Source organism: Tamandua tetradactyla, chromosome 8 (genome assembly GCF_023851605.1).
Source record: "Tamandua tetradactyla isolate mTamTet1 chromosome 8, mTamTet1.pri, whole genome shotgun sequence".
NCBI lineage: Eukaryota > Metazoa > Chordata > Mammalia > Pilosa > Myrmecophagidae > Tamandua > Tamandua tetradactyla.
The window spans coordinates 71,510,777-71,535,840 of NC_135334.1; the positions used below are offsets into that span (position 1 = coordinate 71,510,777).

Here is a 25,064-nt window from a genome sequence, read left to right on the forward strand (position 1 = left end):
GTCAACTCTAAAAGATAGGTTGGTCTTGATGAATATCATTAGATACCTCAAATACTCACTCAGTTAGCAAGTGTGGATAGAAGGACACAGCCTTTCAAATAGGTCTTCACAATATTAATAATGGTGTGGGTAAATATCATTAATTAATGCTGAAGGAATTAATTTTGAAAATGTTGTACAATTTCAGGTGTGTATAATCTTAACTGCAGCATCTGCAAACATCTAAATGGAAAATAAGGAGACTATTCAATTTGATAAGTGAAAACAAATAACAGCTAAATATTGTTTCAGAGTTTAAAGGTTGAGAATGTAAAGCAGCTCAGGCAGTTAACTGAAGAGATAATATAGTTAAGGTAGAAAGTCCAAGCTTCTTTGAAACCAGTTCTGCTTCTATCTAACAAAAAATTCTCTCGGGAGGACAAAACAATATGAAGGGGAACAAAGAAACTAATATTTACTGTCTATTAGGTGCTATGAATACTCCCATAATCTAATCTAATATAATCCTTCAGCAGTATATTTACTGCTGGATATATCTATATATCCATATATCCTTCAGGTATATTTACTAGGCTAGAAAGTGTTATGATCAAGCACTTTATCATTCATCACTAGAGAAATTTTTTTTATTAATGTCTGGCAAAGTATTCAGTCACCAAGAATAATGCCTTACTTGAAACATGCCCTGAAATGCCAGAGAAATAAAATAAAGATGAAGTAGCAAGGGTTATCTATAAATCTAGCTTGTAAATGATGTACATTAAGGTACATCCTTTCTAAGAGGATTCTGTCATATTTACCGTAATACTAGATTCAGTTCTTGAGAAGTAGGATAGCATAGCACAGAATATCACAATGACCTGCACTCAAATCTTGGCTCTTTTACTTTCGGTGATGTTATTTTATGTACGGCTTAGGTCTTGTAGCTGACACGTAAGGCAAAAATCATGTCAAAACCACTTGAAATTCCTATTAAGTATTCCCATATTAATATTTTTTTTTCATAGAGTGATTGAATTCATAAATTATATAAACGTTTTATTGCTTGGATAATTTCAGCAAAAATCCAACTTGTTGGCTTTTCTAATTCTTGGTCATCATCTTTATTTATTGAGAATGATTTTTATCATATTTTTCTTTTCAACTTTTTGTGCCAGTGATCAACTTATTGCTTCTCTGCTCCAATTCATTGCCTGCTGTGCTAAAAAAAAAAAAAGATGGGGCTGAGCCCTTTAAATATTTAAAAAATATTTTTCCTTTGCCAGCTGGCATGATGTTAAATTATGTCAGCAGACAGCACTAAAGAGACATTGCAGAAAAAAACGGTTTTGCTTCCTGGTTCCTGTGTGCTCATTCTGCAGCTTGCAGGACTTCTGTAGTACTAGCTCCTACAGCATGGTGGCTTCTCCAGCACTTCAAAATCCCACACCCAATGTTTTGCAGTTGGGTGCCTGTGGTGAGGTACCTCCTAATGAACAGCCTCAAAAATCCTAGAGGGCAGCTTTCTGTCAAGTTCCAGAGGGCAAATTTCCAGAAAGTTCTGCCAGCATAGCATCACAGGGACTTGATCTAGATCTCAGCTCTAGAGGGGTCTCCTTTTTGAGTGCTCTACCTCCACCTGGGGGTTAATGGTTTTAACCTGCCATTCTTATTTTCTTTCGAGTTCTCTTTACTTCTTACACCTCAATCCCTCATTTGTCACTCCAATCTCCTGTTACAGTTAATAATTCTTTAAACTTTCCCTGTTCATATTTCTGCATGGTTTCTCTCTCTTGACTGGACCCAGGCTGATACACTTATAAGTCAATGTTTCCTTAGGTCCACAATTAATATCTTCCTTTAGAATATCAACCAAACCATCATCATCCATTTTTCTGGCTGCCCGGTCATTCAGATGATGCATTTTATTTTTTTTACCAATAGTCATGAAACCCTTTAAATCCTTAAATATCATTCACAAATCTTTCCATATTTATCACCAACATGCTTCAAGCTTTATTCTCATATTGCAAAAGACATTAGGCATTAAAACCAACTGGGGAGACAAATAGTTCCCTTTTAGTCTCTAAGCCATATGTTCATTGAGTTGAATGGTTCCCACACTATCTACATTGTTATTTCTCTCTCTTTCTCTCTGGCAAGCACAATAGCTGAATGGTGACAATTCCAGTCTGTGTAACTCATACAAATTATTCAACTTATATGCGTCTGTTTCCTCATCTGTTAAAAAAGGGGAAATATCTTTTTAAAGAGTTAATAATGTAGATTAATTGCAATAAATTAGTTGAAAATTTTAAGTTAAATTACTTAAACTGAATGAATACTTAATGACACAATAAAGCCTGGCAGATAGAAAACACACAAATAGCACCTACTATGACAATAAAATTATAACCACATGAGTTTGGGCTCCAAGGAAATATAGCTTCCTCTTGGATTAAAGTTCTAATGTAAGGGTGGCAAGATTTTCTTTTTTTATTTTGGCCAAAGCTGGTCAAATATCTGAGAGCAAAGATATTGAATACTTGAGAGACTATACAAAAGGCATGTAGTTAGAAGGATCCTGTTCACATTATAGGTCAGTGGTTTCCAAATACCAATCATTGGACTTCCTGTATTAGATTCCTTTATAGAACTTTTTCAAAATGTGAATATGCAAGTCCTACATAATAGAAATGGTATTTCCATAGCTCTGGGGTAGGGCCAAATGATCTATAGTTTTAATTCATTCTCAAGTGATTCCAATGAGCAATCAGGTTTGAGACCCACTATATATACTACGTTAATGTTTTACTTTGAGGCCCAGGAGAAAGTTTAATTAGTGATTCTTTAATACACTGTTTCCATCTTTCTATGAAACTGGATAAGGACACCTTAACATATTCTCAGAGCCTCCTGCACACAACTACTTTTCCAAGCATTGCTCCCCAACAGTACTGTAGATTCTGTTCACCTGCAACAACAGAAGAAAACTTTTCAAAAGCCAACACATTTACATAAGTTAAAAACTTATGTCCACACAAAAAAATGCATATGAATGTGTATAGTAGATATATTTATAATTGTCAAAAACTGAGAGCCACCAAGATGCCCTTCAACATGTAAATGGATAAAGAAACTGTGGCACATTCATTTAACAGAATATTATTCAGCAATAAAAAGAAATGAGCTATCAAGCCACAAAAAGACATGGAGGAATCTTAAATGCACATTGGTAAATGAAAGAAGCCAGTCTGAACAGGCTACAAACCATATGATTTCAACTATGTGACATTCTAGAAAAGGCAAAACTGTAGAGAAACAAAAAGATCAGTGGTTGTCCTGGGCTCAGTTGGGGAAAAGGGGGAAGGATGATTAGGTTGAGTACGAGGCACTTTTAGGGTAGTGAAGCTATTCACAGTATGATACCAAAATGGTGGATCCATGGTATTATGGCTATGTTAAAACCCATAAAACTGTGTAACACAGTAAATCCTAGTACAAACGCCAGATTTTAGTGACTAATAATGTATAAATATTAGTTCATCAATTGTAGCAAATGTATCACACTAATGCAAGATATTAATAATAGGGGAAACTGTGACTGGGTTAGGGTTGGGGGGTTGATATATGGGAATTCTGTACTTGCTGTGCAATTTTTCTGTAAGCCTAAATAGCTCTAAAAATAAAAGTTTACCATTAAAAAAAAGAGAAAAAGTCAGCCCAAACTAAAATGTGTCTTGAAGAATTTTAAAGTATTTTATGTGATAACCATCATAATGGACATAACAAAAATAGTAAAGAGTTGAAACCAAAATAAAAGGAAAGAGAACGGAAGCAAAATTTTCTCTTTGCTAATTATAGTTGAATAATTACACGGGGAGAGGGATGAAGTTATACTACTAATTATAGTATTTATGGGAGCCAGGCAATGTATAAGTAGTATTAGGTTACTTACTTTGCCATAGTTTCTGCAGACAGGTCTTCTGAATTCTTGACTTTTGTTTCACCTAAAAAGAAAATACTTTAAAAATAAAATTCCCAAGGATAGGAGTCATAAAAGCAAGAGTACTCTCTTCTAAAATTTCACCTTTTGACAATGACAATGAAATAGGCACTTAATATTATATGATGGGCTTAGTGAGGATTTCTAAATTACAGACACAGCAGTTAGCTGTGAATCTACCATTAAGGAGGGTAATCACAGTAGGCTAGCAAAGATTATCCATATTCCTTATACATTGCCAGCATCAGGATTTGGCTACTTTAAGAGTCATTTTATGGCTTGGCAACTATGTCACTGAGTCAATGACTAATTAAAAACTTCACTCACCATGACTTCGCAGATCCAAAGCCACAATCCTACACTGAACCCTACTAATGATCGCGGCCTAGGAAGAAAAGATAAAGTAGTAAGATACATCTGGGAGAGTAAGTCTTGTGCAGTTATCAGTTGTAACTTTGCTACATGAACTGAGATAAGAATTCAAAGAAAGCAAATTTTCCCAAGGAAAACTTTACACTTTTAAGCCAAATAAAAGAAAGATGATTCTCTGCCTTTCTGGTACCTATGCTGCTTGTCCCAACTTCAAAATATGGTTTTCTCTAGTTCAAATCCCTCTTTAAACTTTAATTCTTCCTAGCCTTTACCAAACACAAAGTAAACATCACCAGGCAATAACCCCCTGAACTCTATGGTTTTCATCTATATTTCTTGGATATCTTTTCCCTACTTTGGAAAAGGAAGTCCTTAGACAAGGAGTGTCAGTCAATTTATACCTTGGCTCTGGACATTATGCAAACATGACATTCAAGACATGAATAATTAATCCAAAGCAATGCAAGTCAGGAAATCTACCAATGACTGACTTAAAATTGATGCAGCTATATACACAAGTTTGTGTCACAGTTGAATATGTACTGGAAAAGACATCACAATGTCATTGGGGGAGATACAATTTTAGAAGTTTAAACACACCGGTGATCTTCTTACTCAATTGAACTAGATTCTTTGACAATAACATATCACAATTAGCGTTGGTAAATGTCACCAACCTATTATAGCTTTTAACAACAAAACAGGAGACCATCTAGTCCACAATGAACACTCACAATGAATGAATGAGGAAACTGAGACCAAGAGAAAGGAAATTATTTGCTCATGGTCACATAGTAGTATTAGTTAAAACTAGAACTAAAACCAAGTTACTAATACAATAGACAGTGTCTAACACAAAAAATCAGATTCTTAAAGAACATTTAAAAAATGACCTAGGAAATCAATCCTGTTTTCTCTTTTATAACTCTGATACTTAAAAGTCAACAACAGATTGAAATTCTACTAAACATTGCTATCTGTTCCTGAAAGCTAATTTTAGGAGTTAAGATGTAATGGCGATAGTAAAGCTTTCATGCCAGAAATAAATGTTTGTATTTAGAAAATGAAATTAAGGGGCACAGGCAGTGTCAAATTTGTTTGACTGCTCTATATTAAAAAAAGAAAAGTAGAAATAGATTCATAAAACAGCAACAAAATACATTTGAAGTCAGTAATCGTCAATTCTAACCTTTAAACACTAAAAAATAATGTTAAGAACAGATTTTTTTCATTAGCTTATTCAACAAATCTTTCTAAAGTATATCTGCTATAAATCTGGCACCAAATGAGTAATGGGAGAATAGTACTGAAAATACAGGCAACGTTCCTGCTCTCATGATGTTTGCATTCTAGTGGGACAAAGGCTAGAAAACAGTAAAACAGCAAAGTAAATTCAGAGGCTAAAACATGCTTTATAGACAATGAAAAAATGTCAAGGTCTGTCAGTGGAAATTATTCCAGATCATGTCTCAAGCAATACAACTTTGCCACTTCTGGAATGGTTGAGTGAAAAGCAGCTTCTTTTTTTTTTTGGTAGTTTTTAAAAATTTATTAATTTAAAAAATACAAACAAAAACATTAACATATAATTCTGTTCTACATATATATTCAGTAATTCTCAATATCATCACATAGTTGCATAATCATCATTTCTGAGAACATTTGCATCAATTCAAAAAAAGAAATAAAATAACAGGAAAAAAAAAAAACATTATACATACCATACCTCTTACCCCTCACTTTCATTTATCACTAGCATTTCAAACTAAATTTATTTTAACATTTTTCCCCCTATTATTTATTTTTATTCCATATGTTCTACTCATTTCTTGACAAGCAGCTTCTTAAGAATCAATTTAGCCAACCGTTCTCTCAGCAGAATTTCTTGTGTCAGTAACAGCAATAATAGTAGTAGCAGCTAACATTTATTAAATCTTACTATACGTCAGGCAACAATTTCAATGTTTCAAATGTTTTATCTTTCTCCTCACAACTCTTTACTATTCAGACCTAATTTTCATCATTTTACAGGTGAGGAAATTATACAGCAAGATCAAGTAACTTGCCCAGGGCCGAATAGCTAATAAAGTGGTGGAACCAAGATTCGAATCCAGGCATGCTGGCTCCAGATGGTTTTCATCTCCGGCTACATAACAGAATCACCTAAGGAGCTTTAGGAAATACTGCTGCCCAGGTGTTACCCTACCAGAAATTCTGACTTAAGTGATCTATAGTGGGGGTCAGAGCTTCTTTATATTTTAGAATTTCCCAGGTGATTCTAATGTACAGCCAAGTTTGAGGCCCACTAGACTAGAGAATTGGAGACTAGACTGGAAATAAAGAAGATCTGGGCAGTAATAACATGTTTCTGTATCACTCACCAAATTATCTCACATTATTTTCCAGAGGAGGAGGCTAGGAAAATATTAGTGTAATATTGTAGCTGACAAAACAGATTCTGAGAAGTGTATCAAGCATTGGTGAAGGTGTGGAGAAAAAGGGATCCTTACAAACATGTAATATCCTCAAACTTTGTAATTTTGGCCAATTTTGATGTATGAAAAATAGAATCTCATTTTACTTTATATTTTTCTTATTAACAAATAATGAGGTTGATATCTGTATACCTCATTTGAACAACTGAAACACAGGGAGTACAGAATAAGAAAGATTTCCTTTAGTCCTGTATAGATTATTGGAAAGCCTGGATACATTCTAAAGTATATTAAGCAGACAATAAAAAAGAACTGGCAAAGTCCCCTGAGGGATGGGAGAAAGAATATGGAACTATTAAACTATACCATCAGGGAATCCCTTGATACTGTGTCAAACTTTAGGGACACCCAAATCAATAGGCCATGCCCTCGACCATGAGGCTTACTCTTGTGAAGCTTATGTAGGTAGTGGAGAAGCTTAGACTACCTTTAGGCATGCCTAAGAGTTACTTCTGGAGGACCTCTGTTGTCCTCAGATGTGGCCTCACTCTCTCTAAGCCCAACTCTGCAAGTGAAATCATTGCCCACTCCCCTACGTGGGACATGACACCCAAGGGTGAATCTCCCTGGCGATGTAGGAGATGACTCCCAGGGATGAATCCAGACCTGGCACTGTGGGATCAACAAGTCCATCCTGACCAAAGGGGGGAAAAGAAGTGTGGTTAATAAAGTATCAGTGGCAGAGAGAGTTCAAACAGAGTCGAGGGGCTACTCTGGAGGTTGCTCTTATGCAAGCTTCAGTTAGACCTTGCTACCTATCATAACTTGCCAACCCCCAACCAAAAACATTCCAGTCAATCCTAAAGAACACCTAGGGCAATATATAAGATTCCACAAGGGTTTCAGGTACTAGAGTAACTTGCCAGAAACTTACAACCTCCAGATGGATCCCTGTTCCAGTTAAGTTCTGAAACCTAGCCCAGCCTCTCCAAAACATCAGATAGTTCCATCTTCCTACCCCATATAAGTCACAGACCCTTCCAATATCAGAAATTTAGAATTGTCATAGCCCAAACAGCCCTAAAAAGAGGGATGGAAAGATCAAAAAAGATGGTGGAGTTATACAGAGAAGATAGGATTTAACAAATGAGTATGAATGATGAATCATTAAATTGGTATCTATTTTAGTCTCCAGTATTTTAGAGTAGCTACAAGTAAAAACCTAACATTGTGGAATTGTAACCCATGTCAAACTCTGAAATATGTTCTACAACTAATTGTGGTGCTGTGCTTTGAAATTTATAGCTTTTTTTGTATATATGTTATTTTTCACAAAAAAAGAAGGAAAAAAAGTCAATTGTGATGATAGAAAAATATTTAAGCCCTCTAGCCTCCCATATTCTGGAGCAGCTAGAAGGACAAGTGTCAGAGTTTGCCCATGACAAACTCTGCGATCTGTCCTGTAACTACTTGTTGAAGAGTGCTTTGAAAACTATTGCTTTTTTATTTCTTTGCTTTGTATATATGTTATACTATACAATAAAAAAGTTGAAAAAAAAATGAGTTGAGCAAATTTTATGAGTTTATCAGTTATTTATATTTCTTCTGTGAATTGTCATTTCATATCTTTTGTTCATTTTTCCACAGGATTGTCTTTTTTATTTTGCTTTGTAGGAGTTTTTTTCCTTCGTAATAAAATGAAAACATTAACCCTTTTATAGTGAAAATATTAACTCTTTGCCTATTATTCATATTGTACACATTTCAAATATTTTTTACCTAGCATGGAGCTTGTGTTTTAACTTCAAGATGTCTTGCTCAGAAATTTTTGTGTGTGGGGGAAAACCAAATTCATCATCAATCTTTCCTTTATGGATTTCACTTCCTGTGGCTAAGTTTAAGAAGGTCTGCCTGTCCTAAGGTCATGAGTGTTTTTATGGTCTGCTTTTAAAATCCAGTCCTTTACTCCATTGGATTGCTACTTTTATCAGTAATTAAATTCCTTTTTATACGTGGGCTTTTTATTTTATTTTATTTTTTTTACTTTTCAGCCAGTACTATACTACTAGTTGAAAGAATTGTATATCTTTTGGTATCTGGAAAGGCAAAGTAGTCTCTCTCTTGTTCTTCTTCAAAATTATGCTATCATTGGGCATTGATTCTTCTGTATGAATTTTAGAGTTTGTTGATCAAGTATCACTGGGGTTTTTACTGGGGTCACCAGATTCATACAGTATATGACTTAATCCACTATCCAGGTTTCCTTTATATTCTTCAGTGAAGTTGTATCATTTTCTCGAAAAACATCTTACACTCAAAAATATAAGGCATATTCGTTGCTTTGTTGCTTTTATGAATATCATTTTTCCTATCACGTTTCCAAATTAGCAAGTGCTAATATTTAGGAAAATTAGGCTTTTTGTATTGACTTAGTAAAGTATCACTTAATTCGTTTGTTAGTTGATCTTCTAGGGAGATAAAATCTGCAAATTATGACTGTTGTAATTCATTTTTCTTTCTTATTATTTGTTTAGAACCTCCAGTACGATGTTGAAAATAGAACCTTTGCACCTGACTTTAAAAGGAATGTGCCCTGAGTTTTGGTATGGAAGCCTTCCAAACCTTCTCTGTCACTGGCTGATCCACGGCTGAAGAATTTCCTTTTTGAAAGAGGAAACATGCTCAGCAGAAACCAGGCATCTTTGTGGATCAACTATCTACTCCTTCTACAGGCCTGGTTCAGGCCAGAAACCTGGGAGTCAACAACTCCCTTGTTTCTGTACCTCCACCCTACCCCAATCCCCATACAACATTTAAGCCAATCCTGTCTGCAGAATTTATCACTAATCTTCCCACTTCTCAACTCCTCCTCTGCCTTCTCCTGGTTTGACTGCAACATCACTCCACAGAACACACACAGTCTCCTCCCCCCTGGTCTCTGGGATCCTGCCCTCACCCCCTCAGCAGTGTCCCCCCAGGATGTCCTCCCCGCAGCAGCCAGAGGGCGCCTGTGAGCACCGCAGTTGGGACAAATCTTCCCTGAGGCCCACCAGGCCAGGCAGGACATGCCCTTCCCCACCCCCCCTCCCCTCTACCCACTCTCCCTCCCACTCCCTTCACCCCAGCCACAAGGGTCTCCCAGCTGTTCTTCCAACTGCCAGACCTAGTCTTGCCTCAGGACCTTTGCACAGGCTGTTCCCTCTGCCCAGAATGCTCTGCCCCCAGCTGGAATTATTTCATTTCATTTCTTTTCTTTTTTAAATGTATGTCAAGGAGGTAAATCCCAAGAAGGCAGAAGCTCTGTCTATTTTGGTTAAAGTTGTCTTCCTGGTTCCTCCCAGAGTACCTAGCATATAAGAGGTGCTTAGTAAAGATTCCTTCCAAAAGGGAAAGCATGAATTCATGGAACCTCAGAATTAAGGGAAAAAAAACCAGCCTTGGTGTATTTCCTATATCCTGGCTAGGAGCATTCCGCCAGACATGGATTGAGATGTTGAAAATAAATAATGCCTCCAAATTAAAAAAAAAAAAAAAGCAATGTGCTTAATGTTTCTCCACTAAATATATTTATATAATTTTCTGGTATATAAACATTATTAAGTTAAGGAAGTTTCTCATCTATTCCTCTTGTCAAGAATTTTCATCCTGAGTGGATACTGTATTTGATCTTATGCTTTTCTGACATCAAGTGAGGTGAGAGATGGATTACATTGATAGATTTTCTAATACTGAATAATTCTTACATTTCTTAGATCAGACCTACTTTGTCATGGTGTATTATTCTTTTATACACTATTTGGATTCAATCTGCTATTATTTTATTTAGGATTTCTGCATCTATTTTATAAATGAGATTGGCTCACAGTTTTCCCGCATTATTGTTGCCCAGTTTTGGTATTAGGCTGATGCTACCTTCAAAAATAAGTTGAGTAGCTTAAAATAGTACCATTTTAATTAGTGTTTTTACATGGTGGGAAATTTAAATTGAACTTTCTATTTGTTCAGAAGAATTAACATTCCATAGGATGTTAATATTCAGATATTAAATAATTCTGAATATTAAGGTACTATTCAGAATTGGAACTGAAGTTTTAACTAGTCTCATAGCTTCCAGTTTGTGTCCCCTACTCAATCCATCATGTATATTAGTACCTTGATTTTTCTAAAGCCCTTCAATACCTTCCTACTGCCTACAACAGTGACCCTCAATTACAAATAGGTATATGGGAATCAAAGAGCTCATCTCCCCAGAAATTTATAACCTGGACTTACTTGCAATTGTTTCAAGAAAGTGTGCTTTAAACAATTCAAACACTCCTCCTCCCCAAATTTGGCATTGCTAAAATGTGTTTAGTGTGGATGTGGGTAGGGGAAGTGAGCTGTTTAAAATATTTCTCTGATTTAAAGGATACGGTGCAATTCCCCAGCTAGATACACAAGGTCCTTCCATAATTCTGGCTGTTATCGTTAGTCATTTCTTCCCCTTCCCACAATCTCATACTTTATACTTAAACTACAATCAAGCTACTTATAATTTCAAAATATGCTTTACTGTTATTCATTCATCACTACCTTTGCTTTTAGTTTTCCTTAGGATGCCTTCTCTGCTACTACAACTTCTATGCAGTCTTTAAAACCCAGTTTTAAAGATGACCTCTCTCTTGTGTCCCCTTACCCATCACCACTGAGTTTAATCATTCCCTTCTTTTGTTACCTTTGTATCTTGCACATAGATGGTATAAAACTCATCTAACCACCGAATGCTTACCTGAATCAAGTCCTTTACCAGAAACGTTACATCTCTTGCTTAGCTAGGTTTATCATACTCATTTTGCAGATTAAAAAAACTAAAGTTTAGATAGATTAAGCTGCTATGAGATTTAAAGCCATCTGACATTAAAGCTTCCTAAAATTATTTATATTATTTGTCTATATATATGCTCCATCTTCCTTTTTTCCTATCTTCCTCATCAGACTTCCCCATTTGCATCTAAGGACAGGAGGATAGTAAATATGTCTGTTCAATTTTCCATAAACCTAGAAAACACCTGGTACACAGGATGGGTTGAATAAATATTTGCTGATTGATTTTATTAGGGGGTGAATTTGCCCAAATGAACGGAATTATTAGATAGGAAATAGGAATCAGCAGACACTTTAGATTCAATTCTTGGCTTCAATTAATCAATCCATTCTTGGTTGGTTTGAACCAACACAATTACTTATGCACTTCAGAACTTCAGGTCCCTCAGAGGTACCAAACCTGAAAATAACTGGAGGCTGGCAAAATCTATCTAGCTGAACCTACATGTGCTAATGAGCCCTCATTGCTTCTCTTATCTCTCTTTTGGGTCAGTTAAAATGCAGTCTCCTCAGTACTGGGTTCTCCTACTACTATTATACTCAGTACTTGCTGATGGAGAGAGGCATAGTAGTCCTAAGTATTACCTATTTTATATGATCATTTTGCTTACAAAAGCAGCAACTACAGTAATAATTAACCAAGGGATAAAGGTGTGATAGGTTGAATTATGTATGCCAGAAAAAAGAAAAACATGTTCTTAATCTTAATCCATTCTTGTGGTTGTGAATCCATTGTAAACAGGACTTTTCGAACAGTATTTTTAATTAAGGTGCGGCCCAATTGAATGAGGTTGTGCCTCAATCCTATTAATGGAAGCTTTATAATGAGAAAGCCATTTGGAGGAGAAGTTAGACATCAATGGATCCCGGAAGGGAAAGAAGCTTTCTCCCACAGTGCCCAGGAAAATTATTTTAAAAGGTTGTACAATATTCTGTCTTATAGGCACATCCAATTTATTTAACCATTTACTTATTGCTGGAATTAGGAACTGTTCATTTCAAACAAATAGCTTTGCCTCATATTTAGTATTAGTTCCTTAGAACAGAGTCCCTGAAGTAGAATTTCTCTATCAAATAGTATAAATACTTGATTTGATGGTAGTGCCAATTTACTTTCCTAGAAATTTTCTTTACCAATACTAGAAAACATTAGTAACTTGAAAGCATCATTAATTTGACATGTAAAAAGTGGTATCTCCTATGAATCATATATGATTACTAGTGAGGATGAATGTTCCCTATGGTTGTTCTCCAGGAATTGTCTGTTCCTGCCTTTTGGCTTTGTGTTTGCTGGAGTTTGGGATTTTTCCCAAAACTGTCATGTTATATGACTTCTTTATGTATCAGACATATGTAAATGACTTACTGTCATTTGATAAAGGCTTTAGTATACATATCTTTTTGCTTTCTTAAACAGAATACAATAAATGAAATTTAATCCCTTCTTAACTGTTTGGGATGAACGTTAAATTTTTCAAGGAATAATTATTGAGCACCTACACCATAACTGGCCCTGAATCAGGTACTAGATATATAAAATGGAATAAGGTACAAGCCTTGCAAAAAGCTCATAGCCTAACATTACAAATATCAATCACAGTTGTTTATCTCCTCCTCGGGCTGTCAGTGTACTTGTCCTCCTGCTATTTTATTCCTCATTGCTTATAATTTACTGCCTTATTTTACCAATATTATCGGGGTGAAGGTCTGAGGGAAATTCTGTCTCTCCTGATTAAAAGGTGCTTGGATTTATTTCTGCGGTTTGCCATAGTCTTCTGGATCCAGAGATATGTTCCAATGCTTGACAAAATCTGACTTCTGAAGTCAAGTCAACTGCTAGAGTACTAACTTTTTGCAGTCTTTTTAAAATTTTCAAAGCACCATCACATATAAATTCAAGTCGGTGGACTGGTACACTGTCAGGAATAATAAAAAAAGGGCAGGTAAATTTAACCAGCCAAAGTCCAAACTACTAAGTTAATTGAGCGGTAGGGAATATCCTGCTATAAACTAATATAAAAGCTTCTTGGTTATACAAATAAACCAGGTAAGCAGTTGGAACATAACGATTTATCTAATAGAGTTTCCCAAAGTGCGAGATACTAATAGGTGTTTTAGAAAAAAGGAATTGAGTGGTCAAAAACATTTGAAAGACATAATTAAAATTAAATATTTTAGAACAATATCTAAGAGCTTTTTAAAAATTTTTTTGGCATGGGCAGGCTCCAGGATTCGAACCTGGGTCTGGCATGGCAGGCAAGAATTCTGCCATTGAGCCACCGTTGCACTGCCCTAAGAGCTTTTCTCTTGCTGCTTTCAAGATCCTCTCTTTCTCTTTGACCTCTGACATTCTAACTAGTAAGTGTCTTGGAGAACGCCTATTTGGATCTATTCTCTTTGGGGTGTGCTGCACTTCTTGGATCTGCAATTTTAGGTCTTTCATAAGAGTTGGGAAATTTTCAGTGATAATTTCTTCCATTAGTTTTTCTCCTCCTTTTCCCTTCTCTTCTCCTGCTGGGACACCCACAACACGTATATTTGTGCGCTTCACATTATCATTCAATTCCCTGAGCCCCTGCTCAAATTTTTCCATTCTTTTCCCTATAGTTTCTATTTCTTTTTGGATTTCAGATGTTCCATCCTCCGGTTCACTAATTCTAACCTCTGTCTCTTGAAATCTACCATTGTAGGTTTCCATTGTTTTTTTCATCTCTTCTACTGTATCTTTCATTCCCATAAGTTCTGTGATTTGTTTTTTCAGACTTTCCATTTCTTCTTTTTGTTCATCCCTTGCCTTCTTCATGTCCTCCCTCAATTTATTGATTTGGTTTTTGAAGGTTTTCCATTTCTGTTCGTATATTCAGAATTAGTTGTCTCAGCTCCTGTATCTCATTTGAACTATTGGTTTGTTCCTTTGACTGGGCCATATCTTCAATTTTCCTGGTGTGATTTGTTATTTTTTGCTGGCGTCTGGACATTTAATCAGATTTCCCTGAGTGTGAGACCCAGCAGGTTGAAAGACTTTCCTGTGAAGTCTCTGGGCTCTGTTTTTCTTATCCTGCCCAGTATGTGGCGCTTGTCTGTCTGCAGGTCCCACCAGCAAAAGATGTTGTGGCTCCTTTAACTTTGAAAGGCTCTCCCTGCTATGTGCGTGGTGGAGACAGGGGAAAGGTTGTAGGCTGGTTTTAATGGCTTCAAATTGCGAAGTCCTGGGATCTGAATTCCCTGAGAGAGGGACTCCACCTGAGTTGCGTTTCACCCCTCCTGTGGGGAAGGTTCATGTGGTAGAGAGCCCTGAAAGCAGCCTGTTTCTGTGTTTGGGGCAGTTGCACCTTGTGTAATCCTGGCGCTGAGCCCAGAGGCCACCGAGCCTCTGTAGAAACAGCCGCAGAAGGCTCTGTTTCGCCCCCTTTCCTCTTTTTCAGTTAGCCCAATAGGCGACTTCCGCCTTGATCAGTTTCGCCTGAGCTGGGGGCCTACTTCTAGTAGTCAGAATTTGTCCATTAACACCACTATTGGTGTTTGGTTGGGCTCAGTCCCCGCTACTGTTTGGAAACTCTTTCCTTTCCCTCCGGGTAGCCGCCTATGGGGGAGGGGCACCGGTCGCCAGCGTGGTTTGGGAAACTTGCGATCTGAGACCTGCCACCAGACCAGGAAGCCACCTGTGGGGGAGGGGCGTCGGTCGCCAGCCGCTGCAGCCTGGGAAACTCGCCGATCTGAGACTCGTAGCCGGTCCGGGAAGCCGCCCGTGAGGGAGGGGTGTTGGCCGCCGGCCGCCGCGGCTTGGGAAACTCGCCTCTCCGAGACTCCCAGCACGTCCGGGAAGGAGGGAGGGAGGGGCGCCAGCCGCCAGCAGCCGCGGCCCGGGGAGCTCACTGCAGCGGATTCTCGCAGCCGGACCAGCCAATCCAGACTGGGGTACACTGTGTGTCCGGTCCCTGCCTTGGCCCCGATAGCTGTTCTGCACTGTTTCTGGTTATTTAGTAGATGTTCTGGAGGAGGAACTAAGACGCGCGCACCTTACTAACCCGCCATCTTGGCCCCCCTAAGAGCTGTTAATATATTAATATGTAAGGCGAATTTTCAAGGAAGAGATAAGAAAGTAAAATATTATAGGCAATATTTCTTCTACTCATTGAATCACAAAATGCATATTTCATTAATTTCTCTTGGAATTAGTAATCTGTAGAATTTACTTTGGTAAAAGAAGAAGAACTAGGGTTTTCTCTACAATGATAACAAACACAATAATGTTAGCAGCCATTTCTCAATCACCTCCTAGTTGCCAGGCACTTTCCATGTTATTGAAATAACTTTCCATGTTATTTCATTGTTCCTATCTATAAACTAAAAATATTAAATATCAATACATGTTAACAAATAGCTTACTATAATATCTGTATAAGCCTTTATAATTTACACGCAATTTTCATATGCATTATTTTATATAATCTTCAAAGAAACCTTGAAATGTAAGGAGACTATATTTGGGGAGTAAAGGCTTAGGTATCCTGCTCAAAGTCATATAATCAGTACGAGTGAAATCAGGCTAGAAATTACATGTGTTAACTTCCAGATCATTTTTCCTTCCCTTAGTAGTAAAAGCCATAGAAGTTTCATGGAAAATCTGTTCTAAACCTCCCTAGGCCCTTCATTTTTAAGGATCTTCAATGTTGAAATAGGTAAATTAGCTCTGATTTTTTTATTGGAGCCCTGAGGAGCTATTCAAAAGTTCAAAGATTAGGGGGTACAAGGGTAGTTCAGTGGTAGAATTCTCGCCTGCCATGCAGGAGACCTGGGTTTGATTAAAATGGCAATACTTTGGATATACTGTGTTAAATAAAACCAGTGTTAGTTAAATTAATTTCACTTGCTTCTTTTTGCCTATATAATATGATTAGAATGATCAAATGACTTGTCCCCTGTCTTGTTTGTTTGCTACTTCCTTTCAGACAAATATATTGCCAGTGTCTTCCTACATGGGTTAGCCCACCCTAGAGTAAAGGCTATCAGGAAGATCAACCTTTGGCAGCATTGACACAGACACATATTCTCTTCTCTGAACGAGGGTATCATCAACCAAGTATTATTTACTTCTGAATAGTTCATGTGTCACTAAAACATAAAGTATTATTTTAATAAAGAAGAAACAATTCCCACATGTTTATGGGACATCTACACAACCAAAGCACCACAATAAGCTCTGTGAAGGAGACAAATAAAGCCAGACACATTATCTCTATCTAAGCACTTGAATAAAATATCCCCATTTATCTATTATATTACTAGGATATAGACCCACACTTCAATGATATACAAATTTCATCCCTCTCATCTCAATGCACATATATGCAAATTTTACAAATTCTTTCAACAATTCATAGACCAAGGCCCACCCCAGTTAAGAACCTCTGGTTTAAACATTTGGTTTAAGTAATCTTATCCCTATCATGACAAATATTTGGAATCTACTCAAATCCCTTATCTTCTTATATAAAGCCATAAGTAATATCAGAAGGAAGACTTAGGTTAAATTCATCAGAAGTAAATGACTGTGCTAACATTAACTTCTTCTATCACCAACTTACAGTGAACACAGCCCAGGAGAGGGCAGAATGGCCTCCTCCATGCAGAAGGAGCAGGACTGGACCCTCTGAACCACTCTTGTAAACTCGAAAAGTGTATGAATAGTTAAAGATAACATATCCAAGTTTTTGCTCACAGATAATTTCAATTATTTAATCATAATACTCATTAGAAAACCCAAGCAGCACAAAGCATATACAAAATTGCACACTTCCCAATGTAAACGAAACTTTGTTTAAGTTTGTTTAATACACTAAACTTCTGTTTAGAAGCATATAGCCAGCATGCCCATCTTTTCAATGGAAAACCAAAATGATTCCCTTTGCCCTAATGAGAATATAGTCCCTGGTTTCTAGTAGCTATTTACTTAAATCATGAAACCCTCCTTTGGGCCTTTAAAATATATCAGATTCAGGAATTTAAACATCTCAATGCTTTCCTCATACATTAAACAATTATAGCCAAGTAAGATATTGGCATGGACTTACAGGTAATACTCCATGATGCATAAAGAAAGGGAATAAAGTAGAATAAACATAGGACTAAACATTTTAAAAACTTCACAAGTCTTCAAACTTAGACAACATTATAAGCTTACTAAAGAATAAGCCATTTTGCAAAAGGATATATCTTTGCCAGTTTCATTTTCTACTTCCACATCTTCCATGGACTCAAAGTACTGACTCCAAGAAACAGGAGAAAAGTCTCGCTTTCGTCCAGGACTAAGGAAATCAAAAAAGAAAGAAAGAAAAAAAGATAAATTTCAAGTGAAGAATAGTTATGCATGAAAAGATAAAATCTTGATCAAGAAATGCTAAATGTAAATTGAAATGAAAAGAGCAAGGGTATGTTCTCTTAAAGACATGACGAATTTTCATACCCAAAACATCATATCAAAATGTTTTTATTACAAGTTCAAATATAGAGTTAAGGGTGCTATTTCTAGAATTCTAGAAAATTAATTCATTAATATATTTATTATAATATATAAATGTGCTTATATATACCACAAAACCTACCAGTAGTCTCTCCTTGTTCATGGCTATTGGCTCATTCCTACCTTCTCACCCCACTTTAATACCATTCTTGCTACAACTGTTTTGGTCAGTACTGCTTCATCATACTTTAATTCCTTATACTCTTTCAGGCTTCTTTGTCATTTCCCAGCCAATCAATATACAACTGTCATGGAGAGCAAAGTGATAATATCAGTACCCTTATCTTTAAGAATTTATCTGAAAATATGCACACCCAGAAGTGAAATGAGTTATCTATTCAACGTAGCATTGTTTTTAACAGAGAAAAATTGGAATCAGCTTAAATGCCCATCAACAGGGGACTGGTTAAATAAATTGTGGTACATAGAGAAACACTATTAAGCTATAAAAGGAAGGGATTATTATATACTGATGAGATTCTTTATTTAAAGATATGTAATAACTCCAAGATACATTGTTAAGTAAACCAAACAAACAAGCAACATGACACATATACTACTGTCTGGGTAAAATGGAAAACATAGAAAATATTCCTAAATAACTCTCGAAGGAAACCAATAACATTGATGCTATCCTGGGAAAGGAACAATGATTGGGAGATGAGAGAATTTTCAATATATATCCTTGTCTATGTTTTGATTTTTGAACCATGTATAATTTAAAAATATAAAATTATTTTAAATCAGGGCGGGCCACGGTGGCTCAGCAGGCAAGAATGCTTGCCTGCTATGCTAGAGGACCTGGGTTCGATTCCTGGTGCCTGCCCATGTTAAAAAAAAAATTATTTTAAATCAAAATAAACCAAAAATAACCAATAAATGTCTATTTGCAATCTACATCTTCATCCTTCAATAAGGCACAGAAGAAAGAGAAAACCTGAGCCTTGTTCTGTTTCCACATCTACTTTTCTCCCCAGTAATGGAAAATGTTATCTCCTGCTGATATCTTCCTTGTATATGCCACAGGGACAAATGGAGATTACGTACCAAGTGCAACACAAAGTCCCCTTTAAAAATTTAAGTTAATACAAAAGTGCTCTTGATGCTATAATACTGGAAAGAATTATAATGGAGCTGGGTAGTCAGGCATGTACTCTTTCAAGAGTCAAGCATTTACTGAATAGTAAGGTCAGTAGTTTCTCAATCTCTGTAAAATGAATAAATCTGTGAACAATGAATCTCTGTTCCACCTGGGGAGCTTTAAAAAATCCTGATGCTTGGAAAAAATGTTTATGTGGTACAAAATTTATATTTTTAACTAGTGCCTTTCCTAATATAACTTATATGGACAGGTTAGTTGAATACTATAAGTACATGGAACCTTGATAGGACATGATATTTCATAGGTTTGTCCAGTGATGCCCCGATAAATCCAGAGTGATATAAACAGTGAAAAAAAGAAGTATTTGCAACGGTGAGAAAGGGGGAAAATTCAACTTCCCCATTTGGAGAATTCCTGATATTCTCACAAGCACTGGGGATAACAAATCAATAGGCTGAGCCCTCAATCTTGGGGTTTGTTCATATGAAACTTATTCCTGCAAAGAATAGCTAAGCCTACTTAAAATTAGGGCTAAAGGTCACTTCCAGAGAACCTCTTTTGTTGCTCAGATGAGGCCTCTCTCTCTCTCTCAGTCCTCATCACTTGACACGCAAACTCACTGCCCTCCTCCTCTCTATGTGGGACATGACTCCCAAGGGTGTAAACCTTCCTGGCAAGATAGGACAGAAATCCTAGAATGAGCTGGGACTCAGCATTAAGGGATTAAGAAAATCTTCTTGATGAAAAGGAGAAAGAGGGAAATGAAACAAAATAAAGTGGCAATGGCTTAGAGATTTCAGAGTTGAGAGGTTATCCTGGAGGCTATTCTTATGAATTATATAGATATCACTTTTTTAGTTAAGGTACATTGGAGAGGCTGGAGGGAAGTGCCTGAAAATGTAGAGCTGTGTTCCAGTAGCCATGTTTCTTGAAGATGATTGTATAATGATATAGTGTTCGCAATAGACTACAGGTAGCAAGGAATTGTCATTATCTTTGTATTCTAGTCAGAAAAGAATATACTATATTTTAGGGATGATGACAGTTTTAGTTCATATTTTTAATGTTCTAGTTTCTCATTCTTTTAGCCCAGTTATTCTGAATGTTAATCATTATTAACCTATGGTAATACAGCCTGTGTAGGTGTTTTAGTAATACTTTTTAAAATAAGTTAACTACTTTTTCCTCCATGGGGGTCATAGTGAAAGAATTTTGAAATAATGAAAAGAACTTTCAAAAGCATAGGAACATTAAGTTATACTTTAAAAATAATTCACCCATTCAACAAATATTTAGCAAGAAACTGTTACATGTATTAGGGCAGAACTGAGGATAATTATAAAACTCGTGAGAAGCTTCTGCCCTCATGAAGCTAATGTCAAGCCCATAAATATCTAATATGACATACAAAGAATTAAATATCCTGACAGGGACAATTAAATTATTGTGAATGTTCAGAGGAAGGAGGAAAGATTTCTTTCAGCATGGGGAATAAAAAGAGAGTCTTCACAGGAAAAATAACATTTAACCTAATATTTGAAGGATAGATAGAATTTGAATTGATGGAAATGGGAGGGGCGTGGGGTGGCGCTGTAAAGAACACATTTCAGCCAGAAAGAAAAGTATGAATAAGGATCCAGTATGGTGTCTGCTATAGGGGAAACTGAAATGAAACAAAGACACAAAGAAATATCTAACTGGAGTGATGTGAGAATAAGGTTAGCAGTTTTTTAAAAAAATTTATTAATTAAAAAAATAAAGAAACAAAATAAAACAACATAATCAGTAATTCACAATATCATCACTTAGTTGCATATTCATCATTTCTAGAACATTTGCATTAATTCAGAAAAAGAAATAAAAAGACAGTAGAAAAAGAAGTAAAACGAACACAGGAAAGAAAAACAAAAAAGATTATACCTACCATACCCCTTACCCCTCACTTTCATTGATCACTAGCATTTAAACTAAATTTATTTTAGCATTTCTTCCCTCTATTATTTATTTTTATTCCATATGTTCTACTCCTTTGTTGACAAGGTAGATAAAAGGAGCATCAGACACAAGGTTTTCACAATCACACAGTCACATTGTGACAGCTGTATCATTATTCAATCATCCTCAAGAAACATGGGGACTGGACCACATCTCCACATTTTCAGGCAGTTCCCTCCAGCCTCTTCACTACATCTTGAATAACAAGATGCTATCTACTTGATGCATAAGAATAACCTCCAGGATAACCTCTTGACTCTGTCTGGAATCTCTCCCACCAACAAAAGATGTTGTGGCACTTTTAACTTTGGAAGACTCTCCCTGCTGGGGGCGTGGTGGAGGTTGTAGGCTGGTTTTAATGGCTTCAAATTGCCAAGCCCTGGGGTCTGAATTCTTTGAAAGAGGGATTCCACCTGAGTTGGGCTTCACCCCTCCCCTGGGGAAGGCACAGGTGGGAGACAGCCCTGAAAGCAGCCCGTTTCTGCCTATGCCTGGGGCGGTTGCAGCCCGAGAAGTCCCACCGCTGAATCCAGAGGCTGCCAAGTCTCAGTAGAAACACAGCCACTAAAACCTCCGTTTCCTCCCCTTTCCTCTTTTTCCTTGAGCCCAATGAGCGAACTCCGCCTTGACCAGGTTTAGAGTGTCTTTCCTTTCCCTCTGGGAAGCTGCCTGTGGGGGAGGGGCGCCGGGTGCCGCCCGCTGCAGCTTGGGGAACTCACAGTTTTGGGGAGGCTTGCAGCCAGTCCAGCTGGTCCAGACTGGGGTACGCTGTGTGCCTGGTCACTGACGTGGCTCCGGGAGCTGTTCTGTACTGTTTCTGGTTATTTAGTAGTTGTTCTGGAGGATCACGCACATTGCTAAGCCACCATCTTGGCCCCTCCCTCGTTCAGGTTAGCAGTTTTGAAAAACTAAGAGACTGACAACTAAAACTAAATTGCGGAGAAGGCTGCTAGATATAATAAAGTGGGGAATACATATTTTCTGTTACTTGTATGTGTGTGATATTTTGTACGTGTGTGATATCCAAACACAGTTTGGATGGTATTATAGAAAATGAGAATCTGTACAATAAAATGTACAGATTAAAGTATTTTAGAAGGATCAATCTAATGAAACATACGAGATATACTAGATTCTGAAAAGAAATATGTTGTGAAACCTATTGAGCGGAGGGGAGCCTAGTTTGGAAATGGAATTTAAAAGGAGAAAATGATAAAGACCTTTCAAAAGGCAATCAACAGCTGGTCAGGACTCCGCCCGGGAGAATGTGGAGTGGGGGGTGGGTGGAAGGGGTGCAGGCTGTGCAGGCGCACCAGAGGCAGCTGCAATGGCGCTGTCATGCACCTTCCGCAGGTATCCGCTGCTCATGGAGCTCCAGAGTAAGGCAGGTGACATCGGGGTAGAAGCGCTCAGGGCCGTGTTCGCGGTGTCAGGCCATCCTTTGGCTAGTTTTCCTTGTTGATGAGAAGAACTTCAGAGGACCAGTCCTTTCCTTTCCTCTACTTCCTAGGAGGTGAATTTCAGACAGGCTTTTGCATGTGTTCTTCATTGTCCTGAACATGTCATCCAAGTTATATTTATACCACGATCAAGTTTCTCTCCTTGGGTCAAAATTTAAGTTTACACTTAATTTAAATTTAATAACATTTAATTTAAATGTAAATTTAAGTAATATTTAAGTTATCCTCTTTACTCTCTTATTAAAATATATTCGAGACCAGAATATATTCAGACTTCTCATTTTTTTATCACCTTGTTCTTCAGTCAGGAGAAGTGGAATTAGGCTCCATCTTTTGAAACCTTTGTCCGATGTATGATTTCCATTTTCTTCCATTTACTTAGCTGTGTCTTAACCTTTTTGAAAAGGTCTTTTGGGGCACCGGGGCATTTGATATTGAGGAGCTCCCCTTTATCTATTTTTTCTTTTGCTGCTTGTGCTTTGGGTGTGGCGTTTGGGAAGCTGCCTCCTATTCCCAGGTCTTGGAGGTGTTTCCCTGTATTTTCTTATGGGAGCTTTGTGGTCCTGGCTCTTATATTTGGGTCTTTGATCCACTTTGAGTTGATTTTTGTGTAGGGTGTGGGGTGGGGGACCTCTTTCATTGTTTTGGCTGTTGATGTCTGGTTCTCCCATGCCCACTTGATGAAGGGACTCTTCTGTCCCAGTTTGGTTGATTTGGGGGCCTTGCCGAAGATCAGTTGACCGTAGATTTGGTGGTCTGTTTCTGTGCTCTTGATTCAATTCCATTGGTTGGTGCTTCTATCTTTGTGTCAGTACCATGCTCTTTTGACCACTGTGGCTCTATAGTAAGCTTTAAAATCAGGAGGTGTTTTGGGGATGTTTTGGGCTGTTCAGGGTTTCTTTCCCTTCCAGGTGAATTTGGTGACTGGCTTTTCTGGGTTTTCACGATGGCTTTTTTGGAGTTTTGACTGATGTTGTGTTGAGTCTGTGGGTCAGTTTGGGAAGAACTGACATGTTGGCTACGTTTGGCCTTTCTGTCCATGAGCAGGGAATGTCTTTCCACCTGTCTGGGTCTTCCTTGATTTCTTTTACTGTGTTGTGTGGTTTTCTGTGTACAGGTTCTTTGTGTCCCTAGTTGGGTTTATTTCTAGGTATTTGATTCTTTTGGTTGCGTTTTGAATACAGTATTTTCCTTGATTGACTCCTTAGTTAGGGCATTTTTTGTTGTGCCTGTTTGAAAGGATTAAGTGCCCTAGAAAAGCCATGTTTTAATAATCATGTTTAATAAGCAGCCATTTCTTTTAAATCCTATTCAGTTACTGTATGTTAGAAAATTGATTATCTCCACAGAGATGTGACTCATCTAATTGTGGGCAAAAACCTCTGATTAGAGGGACATGTGACTCCATCCATTCTAGGTGGGTCTTAGTTAGATTACTGGAATCCTTTAAAAGAGGAAGCATTCTGGAGAAAGCTTCAGAACGAGACTGAGCCACAGTCTCTCTCAAGAGAGCCACATATCCAGGAGAGTCCACATAGCAAGAGACCTTTGGAGATGAAGAACGAAAACACCACTGGGGGAGCTTCATGAACCAAGAAGCCTGGAGAGAAAGCTAGCAAACATGGCCATGTTTGCCACATGCATTTCCAACTACGAGAGAAACCCTGAAAGTCACTGGCCTTCTTTAACCAAGGTCTCTTTTTCCCTGGATGCCTTAGATGGGACATTCCTATAGCCTTACTTTAATATTGGATGTTTTCATGGCCTCAGAATGCTAAACTTGAAACTTAATAAATTCCCCTTTTATAAGCAGGAAAAAAAAAGGCAATCAACAAATCCCAGGTATGTACAGGAAATGGAGGGTGATCAAATTCAATTCTACAATTCTGAACTAAAGAGAGATGAATGTATAATTTCCCCACTCCTCCAGCTATCAGAGGGATGAGTTTGGAGGTAAAGGTGCTACTGGAAGATACAAAGGAAATATGGCTTCTGCCTAAACCACATGAATCAAATGTGTTTATGCACATTTTGCTATCATCACAGACCCTGTGCATAATCTGGTGAAATCTATGAACTCTGATTGCAGAAAAAAATGCACACACATATATTTTGTATACAGTTCTACTGGGACCAAGAAGCCCATCCATGAATATGAAAATAAGAACTCTTGGGCTATACCTTGTCCTTAGCAACCTATTTCCAACAATCAATCAATAAAAATTCAAGAAGGAATAAAGGTAGAATGAAGAGATACTGTTCCCTTAATGCTTCCTAAATCTAATAATTGCGTGATCTTTGGGCAAGTCACTTAACTTCTGTAAGCCTG

General features: G+C 37.3%; 1 protein-coding gene across 4 annotated transcripts in view; it reads right to left on the bottom strand.

The window, feature by feature from the left end:
• PPME1 (protein phosphatase methylesterase 1) overlaps positions 1-25,064 on the bottom strand; it is a 101,115-nt gene that overhangs the window by 37,931 nt on the left and 38,120 nt on the right. For all 4 annotated transcript variants that reach the window (XM_077113608.1, XM_077113605.1, XM_077113609.1 and 1 more), the window contains exons 2-5: positions 17,869-17,963; positions 17,244-17,335; positions 4,313-4,370; positions 3,938-3,989 (exon numbers count right to left, since the gene is read on the bottom strand). In XM_077113608.1, coding sequence (XP_076969723.1) covers positions 3,938-3,989; positions 4,313-4,370; positions 17,244-17,335; positions 17,869-17,963 — 297 coding nt within the window. The remainder of the gene's footprint in view (positions 1-3,937; positions 3,990-4,312; positions 4,371-17,243; positions 17,336-17,868; positions 17,964-25,064) is intronic.